At 36.7% G+C, this 13,757-nt stretch overlaps 1 protein-coding gene and 1 pseudogene across 2 annotated transcripts in view; both read right to left on the bottom strand.

The window, feature by feature from the left end:
- Positions 1 to 458: 458 nt before the first annotated feature.
- Positions 459 to 7,407, bottom strand: LOC132280107 (NADP-dependent malic enzyme-like; annotated as a pseudogene).
- A 502-nt stretch (positions 7,408 to 7,909) lies between these two features.
- The window catches only part of LOC132280104 (probable RNA-dependent RNA polymerase 5), a 33,304-nt gene continuing 27,456 nt past the window's right edge, over positions 7,910 to 13,757 (bottom strand). For both annotated transcript variants that reach the window (XM_059782229.1, XM_059782230.1), the window contains exons 16-20: positions 11,991 to 12,136; positions 11,005 to 11,167; positions 8,668 to 8,809; positions 8,407 to 8,570; positions 7,910 to 8,307 (exon numbers count right to left, since the gene is read on the bottom strand). In XM_059782229.1, the coding sequence (XP_059638212.1) occupies positions 8,071 to 8,307; positions 8,407 to 8,570; positions 8,668 to 8,809; positions 11,005 to 11,167; positions 11,991 to 12,136 (852 nt within the window). In that variant the 3' untranslated portion in view covers positions 7,910 to 8,070. The remainder of the gene's footprint in view (positions 8,308 to 8,406; positions 8,571 to 8,667; positions 8,810 to 11,004; positions 11,168 to 11,990; positions 12,137 to 13,757) is intronic.

Here is a 13,757-nt window from a genome sequence, read left to right as displayed (position 1 = left end):
CAAGACCAAGATTATGGACATAACATACACATCCAAAAACCCTAGGAGGAAGAGAAAACAAGGGAGATCAGGAAATAAAATAGAATGTGGAGATTTGCCATCTAACACAGATGACGGCATACGGTTAATAAGATGACAGGCAGTAAGAACAACATCACCCCAAAACCGTTTAGGCATACGCATATGAAACAAAAGAGCACGAGTTACTTCTACGAGATGTCGATTCTTACGTTTTGCAAGTCCATTTTGTTGTGGAGTATAAACACGTGAATTTTAATGAATAATTCCTTTATCACTAAGATATGTATCAAATGGAGTTGAAGAATATTCCTTAGCATTATCAGAACGTAGAATACGAATTGGACATCCAAACTGAGTTTTGATTTCTTTGCGAAATTTTTGAAAAATTAAAAATAACTCAAAACGATCTTCATTAAAAACAACTAAGTCAGGCGAGAATAATCATCCACAAATGTCACAAAATAATGAAATTTATTGATTGAAGAATGTTTTATTGGACCCCATACATCTGAATGAACTAAATGAAAAGGACTAGAGACACGATTATTAACCCTAGACTTGAAAGACACGCGATGGTGCTTACTAAGTTGACAAACTTCAAATGACAAGAATTTCAAATGACTAAGACGATAGGAACTTGACGCTTCAAAACTTGAAGTGACGGGTGACCAAGGTGACAGTGCCACTGGAATGGAGACAGAGAAGACTGAAGAGCCACAGGAGAAGGTTCAAAATCAAAATAATATAAGCCACCAGCTTCATGCCCCGTACCAATCGTCTTGAGATCCTGAAACACACAAGAAGTAGGATCAAATGTAACAGAGCACTGGAGAGATTTAGTAAGCTTACTGATAGATATTAAATTAAAGGGAAACTGCGGAACATGTAAAACAGACAAGAGAGACAATGAATCACTAAGTTGAGTTGTCCCCAAATCTGAAACCAGAGTGGATGAACCATTAGCAAGAGTAACACTTTGAAAAGGATGTACAGAATGAAAATCAGATAGAAGAGAAGAACATCCGGTCATATGATCAGATGCTCCAATGTCTATGATCTAAGGACTGCGAGTGGAAGACAATAGACATGTGTGTGCAGTACCTGACTGGGCAAAAGTAGCCGTGGAAGATGAATTAGATGCTTGCTTATAAGACAAAAACTGAGTATACTTGTCCCGTGGAACAGGAACTGTATCTGATTCAGCTACGTTGTGCGATCCAGAAGCAACATCATTTGGAGAAGAGGAAACTTGATTGGCATAACTAGATGGTTTCCCATGAAGATCCCAACAAAAGTTCACAGTATGATTTGAAAGACCACAATGGGTACACTTTCTGGATTCCCTGCCACGGCCACGTCCTCCACGTGAATCACGACCACCATGTGTGGAGTGTCCCTCACGACCTCCACGGTAAGTATTATGTTCACCCTTTGAAACCACTAATGCTAAACGCTCACCACTCTGTCCAATATTCAAATTTGAGGTATCACTTGCAAGTGTAGCACGCTGAAGTCTAGAAAACACCTCAGCAAGAGATGGAAATGTTGGACTGCTCATAATCTGTGCACGAAAATGCCCATATGCTAATGATAAACCAGTAAAAAAACAGACAACATTAAAGTCCGCACGCTGTTGTTGCATATTGCGAATATCACTTGTAATGGACTGATACATATTCAGCTCTTCACAGACTCCCATAACTTTGGAATAATACTCTTTTATACTTTGAGTACCTTGTTCAAGATTGAAGTACTGCTTACAGACACGAGTGATATTACCTGTCCCGAAATACAATTGCTATAATCTGTCCCATATCTCCTTGACAGTATCCAAATAAAGTAGAGTTGAACTAATTTGGGGTTCAATACTGTTTATCATCATAGAGATGATCTGAGCATCTTCCTTTTCCCATGCATCAAAGGAGGCATCAGTTGCCTTGGGTTTCTCTTTAGTCAAATGAGAACCAAGACCTTTGCCTTTGAGGAAAATGGCAACAGATTGAGCCCACAATATGTAATTTTCCATTGAGTTTAACTGAAGTCATGGGAGAATTACGACTGTTCGTGGGTGAAAGTAAATCTGAACTAGATGCCATGTTGAATCCAGCAAAACAGAGAAGAAAAAGGGGGGGGGGGGAACAGATTCTGTATTCTGGCCGAACCTGGAAAACGGGTCGGATCTGGAACCGGGTCGGGTCTGGTCAACGGACCTGGTCAAACGGGTTAGACTGACATGGGCTATCCAGGGTTGAAGTAGCTATAACCGTGTAGCCAAACAAAGGTCTTATTCTTCACACCTTCACAGACGCCGGGGAATAACGCGGCGGCGACCTAATCACAAGTAACGGCCGAATCAATGAACAGCGATTGCTGCAACTTCCGGTCAACAGAGATGAACCTCACCTCTGCGAATCAAGATTGCAGAGGTCGGCGAGCTCGCTGGCAACCAAAGAGAAGCTGCCGGCGATGACGAACACGGCAGATCTGACGACGAACAACTCCCAGATCTGACGACGCTGCAGATCTGACGACGATGAACAAGTCGCTGCTGATGACAACAAACAAGGAACCGACGGTAGAGATCACCAACACCACAACTGCAATTCAAATCTTATACAATAAGAACCCAATTACAGATTCTCACACCCATGATCGTACGGTCTGATACCATGTTCAAAGTTATATATATGAGAGAGAGAGAGAAGTTTCAGACTTGTATATATTCATCATCCTCAAACCTAATAAAGTGTACAAGGCTTATATAAAGAGTACAAGTCTTAGTTAACTACACAAGGGCCCCTATCAACTTTCTGTAATTACATAATGGCCCAACACTTATATATATATATATATAACATACCTGAAGGATAAAAGACAAAAAGTTTAGTTATGTATAACCATACCTGAAGTATTCAGCAGCATGAAAATATGAGATAAGAAACAAAATTCTCATTTTACCTTACTCCAAGTGCAGGCTTCTTCAGCTGTACACTCAGATTTCTCGGTTGGGTTGGAGAGACCCATAATGAGAGGTTTCTGCATGTCATTCATTTACAAACAACTTACTCATAGGCCGAAATAATGTTGTGGAGGTATAAATAAATAGATATATAAAATTAGTATACCTCATTGAAGGAGGCCATGGCTTCTATCACTTCCTTTGTAAATGCCCTTCCAATTCCAGATGATCCAATTAGGACTGTTGGCTTGATAGCCTGATGAAGTTTGAAATTGAAAGAGACCAAGGTTCACTAAAAACCACCTTCTGAATTAGGAACAAGCACTTGGTAAAAATTCATCAAACCTTGACAGCATCTAAGAGATCCGTAATGTTTTCTTGTTCATGAGCCCAAGGCTTCTTGAAGTGCTGAAGGGATTCCTTACGGGAACTGACAATTAGTCACTGCAAGAGAATTTATATACTCTTCTTGATGCAGAGACAAAAACTAAAGAAGAGAAATAGCTGTCACAGGGAAAATATTCATTGTTTAGCAATAAAGGTTGATCAGGGATTTTATTACCTTTGAGTCCACAAGCCATATCTTCTTTCGGGTCTCTTCCAGTGTGAAGTGAGATGAGACAAAAAGATTTAGAAAAGTTGACATTCCCAACAAAAAAGTTGAAAAACCATGGGAAAAAAAAATGATATCTAAGGGAAAACTGAATGAAAACAAAAACCTTGATCGGTTTACTTTTCCTTTTCTTTCATTTTTTTAAAATAATATATATATATATATATATGTATATATATATATATATATATATATATATACATATATGTATATACATATATGTATATACATATATGTATATAGCTGTTTAAGCTTAGAATTTGAATGATAAAATGCAAAGCAAAATAGCCCCACTGATTGAAAACACAAAACATTCACGGTTTCTTTTTCCTTCTTTCTTCCCAAAGCTCCACGATCTGACTCTTACATACAAGATTATTACCTTGAGAATGCTCGAACAGCGGCCCTTACTGCCCCCTTTTCTTTCAGAACTAGGGTATACCTTCTTTTTCATTACATTTAAGTGATTAAAGCAATTCCATCGGTGAATGTCTTGGGGAAGTCTTCTCCACTTTCAGGTTCTTTCAAATTGCATGAAGTCAAGATTCTTTTTTTATATATATAGCTGTTTACGCTTAGAATTGGAAGGATAAAATGCAAATCAAAATAGCCCTTAAACATGTATGAGTAAATAGATGGTATTAATGCACAGGAGTACATAAAACAAAATACGTACCAGAGTTATTAGAAAGTTGTAGTTCATCTTTTCACTGTGTAAGTATTGGTTGCATTATTTATTCAGTTGTTACCTTACCATATCAATCTACCCATGGTGCTAAAATTAAAGGAGATCAAATAAGGCAGAGATTAGAATCTCACTTCCCCAGCACCTAGGAACAAAAATGTGTTCTCAGCTAAGGAACGGCCAATTAACTTGAGTGCTGCAACAAGCCCTGCGAGAACCACAGCTGCTGTCCCCTGCAACAAAGGAAGTTAACGAATAAGACAAGACCAGAAGATTCCACCAGGGGCCTGATACCGCCACTATGTTAGCAGTTACCACGTACCTGTATATCATCATTGAAAACCAAATGAGTGGTGCCATATTTTGCTAGCAGAACGACGGCATTGTGGTTTGCGAAATCTTCAAACTGTAGGGTTCAGGTTAAAGAATCTAACCAACATTAGGATCCCATAAACAAGTTCAAGGTCTAGAAAAACCTTCAAATTGAGGATGTAAATTTTAATACCAACCTGTATAAGAACTTTTTCACCATAGTTCTGCTTGACCACAGTCATGAACTCATGAAGAAGGTCAGCATATTCCTGAAGAACAATTTGTTAAGATAGCCATATCATTAAAGAGTTACATAATTGAAAAATAACTCTATAAACTTTCCTTCCTATACTTGAGCACAGAGAATACTAAATCTTCATACCTTCCCAGTTGCCCTCCTTTGTCTAAGCCCAATGTAGAAGTCATCCTTCAACAGCTGCTCGTTGTTTGTCCCAACATCAATGGTTATGGGCAAACACTGCTGACTCAATTGAAAAATCCAGATTATAATTGGAAAAAGGAAACAATATTTTAAACCTAATCACACATCGTATTCTACAGCTCTGGTCAAGCTCACAACTAAACTGCATATAGCATGGGTACTAAAAACACAAGGGACTTGAGCAAGCATCTACTGAGAATGTGCTGTGTAGCATCAAGCAAAAAATGACAGTTTCATAGTTGGAGATGCTTACCTTTGAAGGTCTGAGTCCTCCGAGTGCAGTATACAAAGCTAGTTTCCCAACAGGTATGCCCATCCCCTAATAAGAGCTAAAACATCGTCATACAGAGACTCCCCATACTGAGACTTCCCTGTTCTGGTTTTATATACAAATCTGTGAATTTGACATTTAAACTATTAATAGAATAAAATGAAAGAAAATGCTTCTTTACCTGGCAGCCAAGATCCCCAAGTCCCAAAATTCGCTCACCATCAGTCACAACAATAACTTGAATGCTCCTCTCAGGCCAGTTTTTCAATACCTCAAGAATCCTTCCCCTACCACAATCAGATACTCCCTATGTTAAGGTGAAATTACTCTTAACCTAATAAATAGAGCTGAAACAAACAGTCTTACTTTTCTTTCAAACTTATGAAAAAACCCTGAGGCCGCCTAAAAATGGACCCATATTTCTGGCAAGCCTCACCAACAGTAGGAGTGTAAACAATTGGGAGGAGTTCCTCAACATTATCAATCAGAAGTTTGTAAAACAGCCTCTCATTCCTCTCCTGTAAACCCAAAAGATCAACAGAACAAAAATATTAAGCAGAATTAACATATATTCCCTTTCATTTGGGCACTCTTTCAAACACTACATAAAATGAAATCATTCTTTTGTTTTTTCCCTTTCCCCACTGTTTTAATGCACAAGTCCAACCTTGAGTTATTAAATCAGAAAAGGAGATTCATAAGTGTCATGAAAACTGATAACAAAGGGTGTCCCAAAATCTCAAAAACAATCCTAAATATGCAAGTTAATTATCATTCCAAATCCTATTTAAAACAAAATCCACCTAACCCAGACACCACACGTATCTAAATGGAATGTTTTCACATATATTACATTCAACATTAAATCAACAATTGAGAATTGATATAGGTTGACGAGATACCTGAAGGTCCATCAGGGCCATGTACCTCTGCAATGGAACTTGATATCGGCGAATATTATGCAACAATTTCTTCCCCTGAGGAGTCAAATTGGAAAAGTACAAGAAGAATAATGAGCGCTAGTGGCAAATAAAAGGATCCGAAAGCTCAGTTGATGTCACTAACCTGAAGCTGTTGAGTTATAACCGCTGGAGGCAGCAGGCCATGCAAGTAGTGAACATCTCTTTCTTTCTCAGTAAATGCAAGCCCCTTTTGTGGTGTGGATCTCTCAACAAAGAATACCCACTGCAGCACACAATCAAACGCCCAAAAAGAAAATGATAAATTATTTATGTAATACCATTACAGTGACCAACAGTTCCAGCATGCACACAGAACATACATAAATGATATAGTCCCTACAAAATTTCTGTATCATAAGTTTCAACTGAGCTAAAAATCATTAAAGCCAGATCAGTATGCAAAAGGGATTTCAAACAAATCAGAAGACAGACCACAAAATGAGAAATTGGGTAAAGAAATCTTTAACTAGCAGAAGGCAACACTAGTCAGGTATTAAAAATAAAAAATAACATAAATGCATGTAATGTTTCAAAAATAAAAAGAGAAACAAACACAAAATATGAAAAGAAGACCAAAAGCTCTGAACGGAAGATAATAGAGCAACACAATCACATAAAGAAAAAGAAAAAATTACATGGCAAATTAGACACCCCCGCATGTAATAGAAAAAACTTGGAAGTCCACAAAATTTAAATCACTAGACAATAAGATTGTTGAATCATTTTCCTAAGTACAAGCACAAAATTACAGCAAATAAAAACCAACAATCATTGAAATGAACAAACAATGAAGGGAAGTGATCAAACCTGGCAACGGACACGGTCCAGGGGGTGACGAGCTGGTCCTCCGTTGCACGATCCTCACCGTACACGTCCTGAACGCCACCGCCTACGGTGGTGTTGGTGCCCATGTTCTTCAACTTACTCGCCATTGCAAAACCCAAATTTCTATAAAGTCTAATGCAAACATTAATAATAGTCCGTCCCGGTTGACCCATACATTGAATGTAACAGAGTAAAATAAAAACAGCTGCTTGTTATACACGACTGTTTTGTGAACGACACCTGTTAGTGAAAATTCTTACACATGCAATACAGAGGACACCTGTTTTTAGTCTCCTTTTCTAGTTATCTCACACATAGTCATCCATACTGTAAGTGAGACATAAATAAGTGAGACATAGAATATAAATATATATATACACGCCCGTTTAAGCCAAGAATTTGCAACCCTTTATTCTATCCTTTTTAATTTATTTATTAACCATAATGCCTTTGAAAATCAGTCTAAAAAAGTCGCAACACGAGAAAGTGAAGATGAAGGCGAAATTTGTAAGCTCTTCTGGTGTAATACAACAAAAACAGAGTCGTACCAGACATATATTATTATATTTTTTCTCTCAAATTATCCTTGTAACTTGCTGCTAAATAGACCCACTTTGGGGAGGATAAACTTTGTACAAACTCACTAATTAGTTAAATAGTTAACCGTATTACCCAGAAACTCGTGTGGGGTAATATTGAATTTTTAATATAATTTCAGGAGGACAAAGATAAAATTTAATAAGTATATATATCAAAATAAATTTTTTTTATAATTAAACTTAATATTTAATTATCAAAATAACAAAAATAGTGAGAGTATTGATTGAAATTGAATCTAATACAATAAAAACATAGTACACATTACACGACAATAAATATACCACATATTACATTTTGCATATAGCACAACTACAAAACTTGATACATTTCTATACAACGGATATTTACACACACACATATATATAATAAACACGAGCTCCCTAATTTAGGACCTCTTTCAAAACAGATGGTGAACAGAGTATGGACTTCTCATCTAGTTTGTGGGCATAAAACCTGCAGAGGACAGTACCAGCGACTTTCCATGCAAAGTTGCAATATTTAACTGCGCGTTGGGTAATTGCATGGTCATAGGTAACATGATAAATTGCAAGGGCGTCGTTGTAGATCTCCTCCACCTTCCTCTCGCTCTCTTCAAACTCATCGGCACCGTATAACATCTGCATTATAAAACGTTTAATCAATCAAGCAGTTGATGGGTACAGTTGGGTTGTTCATGACAAAAGGGATTAGTCCTTTTAGTTGTGTCAATGGATCACCTGCTTGTATTTCTTAATCACTTGATTTGCACAATCATTTTTCGATTCATGGCCAGATTGCAAGGCCTTTGTCATATCAATTCTGTAGTCATTATACCTCTCCTTCCATTTCTTCAAGCAGGCCTCCGGGATTTCAACATCGAAACAAGGTAGTTTTGTGACTTCTACATAGCACAAACAAAATTGTAGTCAATTCTAATTTGGGTGGATAGCTCGTAGAGAAATAAATATAGCTGTGAGAGTGATTGAGGGAAATATCACCCTTCAGTAACGGATCTTCAATTTGAAGATATGTATTTACAGTATCAAAAAGAATCCCCAAAACAGAAGTAGACTGGTAACTATCCTTCTTTTCCATATAATGTGGATATTTTTTCGCCCTTAGTTTCTTTGGAACTTCCACCTGTTTCGGAAGGAAGTAAGAATTAACAATTTCAAGATCAAAGCAAAATTGAAGGCAATCTTGTATAATTTCGCCATGAAAAGGGGAAAAGAAAAATTGAATAAGAAAATAATAACTAGTAACACACAAATAGCACATCACGTATGCATGTTAAAAAAAAAAAAAAAAAAAAAAAAAAGGTATTTTCTTTTCTGCCGTATGACATAAACAAGAAAGCTGCACTCGGTCCCCCTCATCCCTTCCACCATGCAGCAATCAAACACCTATTTGTTTGATTGTCATTGTGGATTAAGAGTAAACTTATTCTATTAGTTGATACGCAACCCACAAGCATCTCTCTTTTCCGCCAGAAAAGACCAGTGGCAGTTTTTGCTCATTGAACCAGTCCTCATATCATGTTCTTCTACTATTTATCTTTGGGGCTCAAAATCATGAGACCAAAGCAGCAGACAGATGCAATGCAGTTGGACGAAGGCAGCACAGTCTTGAGTCTATTCTTGTCAAGAGCAAAGAAATGTATTGTTGGTTGCACAACAGAAGTGGAAACCTTTCTCAGGAAGGTTAGAATTGAAATACCAAGAACAAGCAACCACTCTTTTGAAATTTTGGGTTGGAAAAATTTTTGACCGGTCATGAAGTGGAAAAATTTTTGACCGGTCATGAAGTGGAAAAATCATGAATGAAAATGAATGTTCAAAACCATGTAGAAGAATTGAATACCTGACAAAGAAAAAAGTTACGCTCATTACCTTTTTTTACATGTGACTACATAATTACCTTCATGAGACATTTGAGGGCTCTGCAGATTATGTCCCGTAGCATGTATATTATTTGCTTGTGCATTCTCTAACACAAATAAGTTGAATTTTCATAATGCAGCAATGCAATGGCATAATAGAGCTTCCTCCAAATGAGAATGACCTCCTTACTAATGGTTTGGTCTAACAAGGCTTCTACATCGGATAATATGCTTATACTGGCTACAGTTTTCACAGCGAATTGGATGCAAACATGGAAGCCATCAAAAGTATGAAACAAACCTCAAGGTCCACTAAACTTCTGTGGACATGGAGTTTAAGAGATGCCTGAATCACTTATGTATCAGTTCTATTAATAGAATACTCTAAAAGCTCATGTTTATAAAAATGTTTAATTTAGGTGTTTAGACTATCATCAACAGGCTTCCTTACTTGTGGCCTAAACCTCCTCCATACAAAAGCCAAGCATTTGCATGTAATATAATTATTAGGGAGGTGTTGAGAAATTAAACAGAAAACACGAGGAAAACCAGATCAAACACACACAACAAGAACACGCAGATATTTACTTGGTTCACCCAAAATCTAGGGCTATGTCCGAGAGTTGCAGGGATTTTACCATGTTCTAAAAAACGGCACACATATACAGAGAGTTCAGAATGAACAAATACCCTCACACTAGGGCAACATAGCAAGTGTGAAAATTCCCAAAATACCAAAATATATGCGAAGTTGGGGCCTTAGTGTATAGTATTTATCAGGCTCCACACTACCCATCAGGAGGTGCAGAACTTCACGTATAAGACCTTTCCCACTTTGGTACTGTGCCTCAGGTTATTTAGACATCTAATGTCAATCTGTTACTCTGAAGCTTAAACTTATATATCTAAAATCATCAACATATGGCCAGATTCTCATGAGTGACCCAAGCATGTGAATTTCTTTTCTTATAATTGTTAGGGAGGTGTTGCGATTCGGAAACAGGACCCTCCTATGGTGCATAGCCAACTGTCTAAACACTAAAGCTGATAGAGATGGCAGAACTGGTATTTACAGCACCAACAAAATCACCAAAATGTTAATGCCTTAAACATTAACTCGTGAACCCTTCATCATTTGATTGTGATTACCATAAACAAATTCTCATAAGAACCATTTTCGTCAGGGAGTTGGTGACTGAATGACAGTAACCTGATCTATCTATCACAACAGCCTGAGCCTTGAAATCCATAGACATCTCAAGATCAAAGGATACGACTTGAAGTACTTCAACCTGACTAGGCAAGATGCACAAAGAATTGCTAAAAGTAATGCAGAGTAAAAGCAAAAATGATAAAATTAAGAAAAGAACTTAGAAAAGTAAAACAGTAGTGAGAGATCAATTAACATACCTAAATCCTAAATGTTAGTGTGAAAAGAAACAAGTTTCAAACTAACCTTCTTTCCACTTTTTGGTGCATCTAAAGCATCGTAATATATATCAATCAACTTAAGCATATCTTTTGGCATACAATCCTTCTCATCGGCAGAGGCTTCTCCAGATATCAGAAGCTGGTCCATAAATGAGAGCCAACTATCGGCTGCTACACTCATATTGTAACTGGGACAGCAGAAACTAAAATATTAGCAGCATTAATAAATCTTTAATGAAAAACTTCCATATAATAATTCAAGGATACAAGTGTGCTTAAGAGGCCTATACAAACATGAACCTTGAACAAGTAACTTATTATTCTCCTGGCAGAGGAGGTGACAGCCCAAGTAGGAGTTCACAATGTATTTTAATTTAACCTTTCCTACTGTCACATATCTCTGAAGCATAACATCAGCTTCTTGTCACCATCTAGCGAGCAATATATAGGTAATAGTGACTAGGTTTTGTTAGCAGGTGAACACAAATGACAGCAGATAAATGGCCCAATAGTATTGATTGGTAGTTTGCAACTTTGCAAATGAAAATCAAATGTCCATTATTGAAGGAATGAATTCTACATTTCTTTTTCCACTGAATTCAATAGCATTAATTTAAGAAAAGAGAATCACTTCAAACCCACTATTTTTGTTAGCTGTGACACGTACAGAAGACGAACAGAATTCTAAAAATGGAAATTCAAAACACCCCAAGAAATTTTTTTACAATGTTGTGATTTGACGTTTAACAATCAAATTTCAGAATATATTTAAAAAAAAAAAAAAGAAAAAGATTATTCTCCTCTAATGAGCTCCTTAAAACATTTAAAAGCCTGATTTAGTAATAAAATGAGATAACTTGACGCAATTAATAGCTCAAACATAGAATACTGGTACATCGACTCATGGCAATCACAGCTATATACTTTTCCACTTATTGCAAAGAAAAGAATAAAGCTGTCTTTCTAACATATAACCAAGATGTGTCAGGTTTACACAGTTCAAGTGCATACCTTCTTTGAAACCTCGTTGATAGAAATAACTGAAAAAGTTCACGTTCCAATTCCTCAGCTGAGTAATCACTGGGCTTTTTAGTGGATGCACTTGGTGTTGAATGGATGCGTGTCCAACATGTGCTAGCTTTGAAAGAATTCAACAGCTGAACAGTACACCAAGAATTCTTCAATCTTGGACATTTTAAATTATATAAATTCTAAAGCAAAAAAATTAATATGAGCTTTCCATTTTAAAAAAAAAATAACACCACAAATACAATATAAGACTCAGGAAGACCAAATAGAACAAAAAGGAAAAAAAATGACACTACGTAAAAAGAGGCTGAATGTAATTTACCCATTTTTTAGGATATTATGGGAAACTGAAAATTTTATGCTTTGACCTTTTTATGATAGACACCTTATGGAACAAACAGAAGTGGTAATCAACACAATCATTCTGGCAACAAACAGAAGTGGTAAGCAACACAATCATTCTGGCACGTAGGAACTATATATAAAAGCCCTTGTGGAACAAACAAAGTGGAAAGCAACACAATCATTCTGGCAAGTACGAAATATATATAAAACCTCAAATATAACGTGGTGCACAAAGATTCACAAAAAATACCAAACTTTTAACATTTAAGTGCTTCTAAAAGTTTGGAGATCAGGGTTACTCTATTAGGTTCAAAGTTCAAACAACCACGACTAACTGAGTGGATACATAAAATGCAACAAGAAAAAGGGCTATTTGGAAATCCAGTTGGGGCCCACTTGAGACATCATGTAATCAATTTTGGGCTGAGTAGTTCTAAACTATAGGCTAGTATATCACTGGCACATAGTTTTGCCCATGTTCCCATGCGTTTAAGAACTCAATCGTATTTTGATTTTTTCAAGATTCACTGAACTCATAGTTGTGGTTCATGAATACACCCTGGGTTTACCTATTAGATCTTTATATGTGGCCCATAATCAGTCTTGAATGGTCTTAGTAGTCAAAAGTGAGAATTTCCTATTTTGGTGTCATTCTATTAGACGAAGTCAAGCACCTTATAAATATCTTAGTTTCATGAGTTCAACAAAATGAAGGTATCAGAATTGACCACCAACTGTTAGCCTGGAGAAATCTCCAGCAGCTCTTAAATGAGGAGGTGAATGCATGAGTGATGCAACAACCTCAAACTTAGGAGATGAAGCTTGAGGAATCTGGCCCAGATACTTAAGAGAATCTCTCTTCTTCCTCCATATATTTGCAATCAAATTTGATGTTTTCTTTATAAGTCAACCCAAAGCTTTATTTGTTTAATTCCATAATTCTAATTATTTCCCCAGCAACATGGCCTCTAACTTGAAACTTTGAATACCACTCCACACTAGAAAAATATGACTCTTTTTCTAAAAAGATAACATAAAGTTTCCACAAACTCACATTTAAACAGCAATGCTTCCCCCATTTCAAACCTCTAATCACATAAGTTTTTCAAAACCATAACCCACCAGAACGCCAATCAAATACTGCATAAATTTAAATATTTATGTCACAGTCTACACCAGAGGCTTTCTCGGGTCAGTCCACAAATTAAGGAGATATTGCTCCAAACACAGGTTTCTTCTCCATCCTGAGATGACTTGGGGATATCCTAGGATCCATCATTATCATATCAGTATAAGCTTACTCAACTCCCACAATTTTATAGGAGTAAAGATAGACTTTTTGAGTTATTTAATGACCAAAATATCCCACAATCACTGTATGAGACAAGTTTTGAATTTGTACAT

Source organism: Cornus florida, unplaced genomic scaffold (assembly GCF_030987335.1).
Source record: "Cornus florida cultivar Cherokee Brave unplaced genomic scaffold, ASM3098733v1 CherokeeBrave_3.0.0_Hap2_Chr10, whole genome shotgun sequence".
NCBI classification, from domain to species: domain Eukaryota; kingdom Viridiplantae; phylum Streptophyta; class Magnoliopsida; order Cornales; family Cornaceae; genus Cornus; species Cornus florida.
The sequence above is the reverse complement of the archived record's forward strand: the minus strand, read 5'-3'. Positions and strand labels throughout refer to the sequence as shown.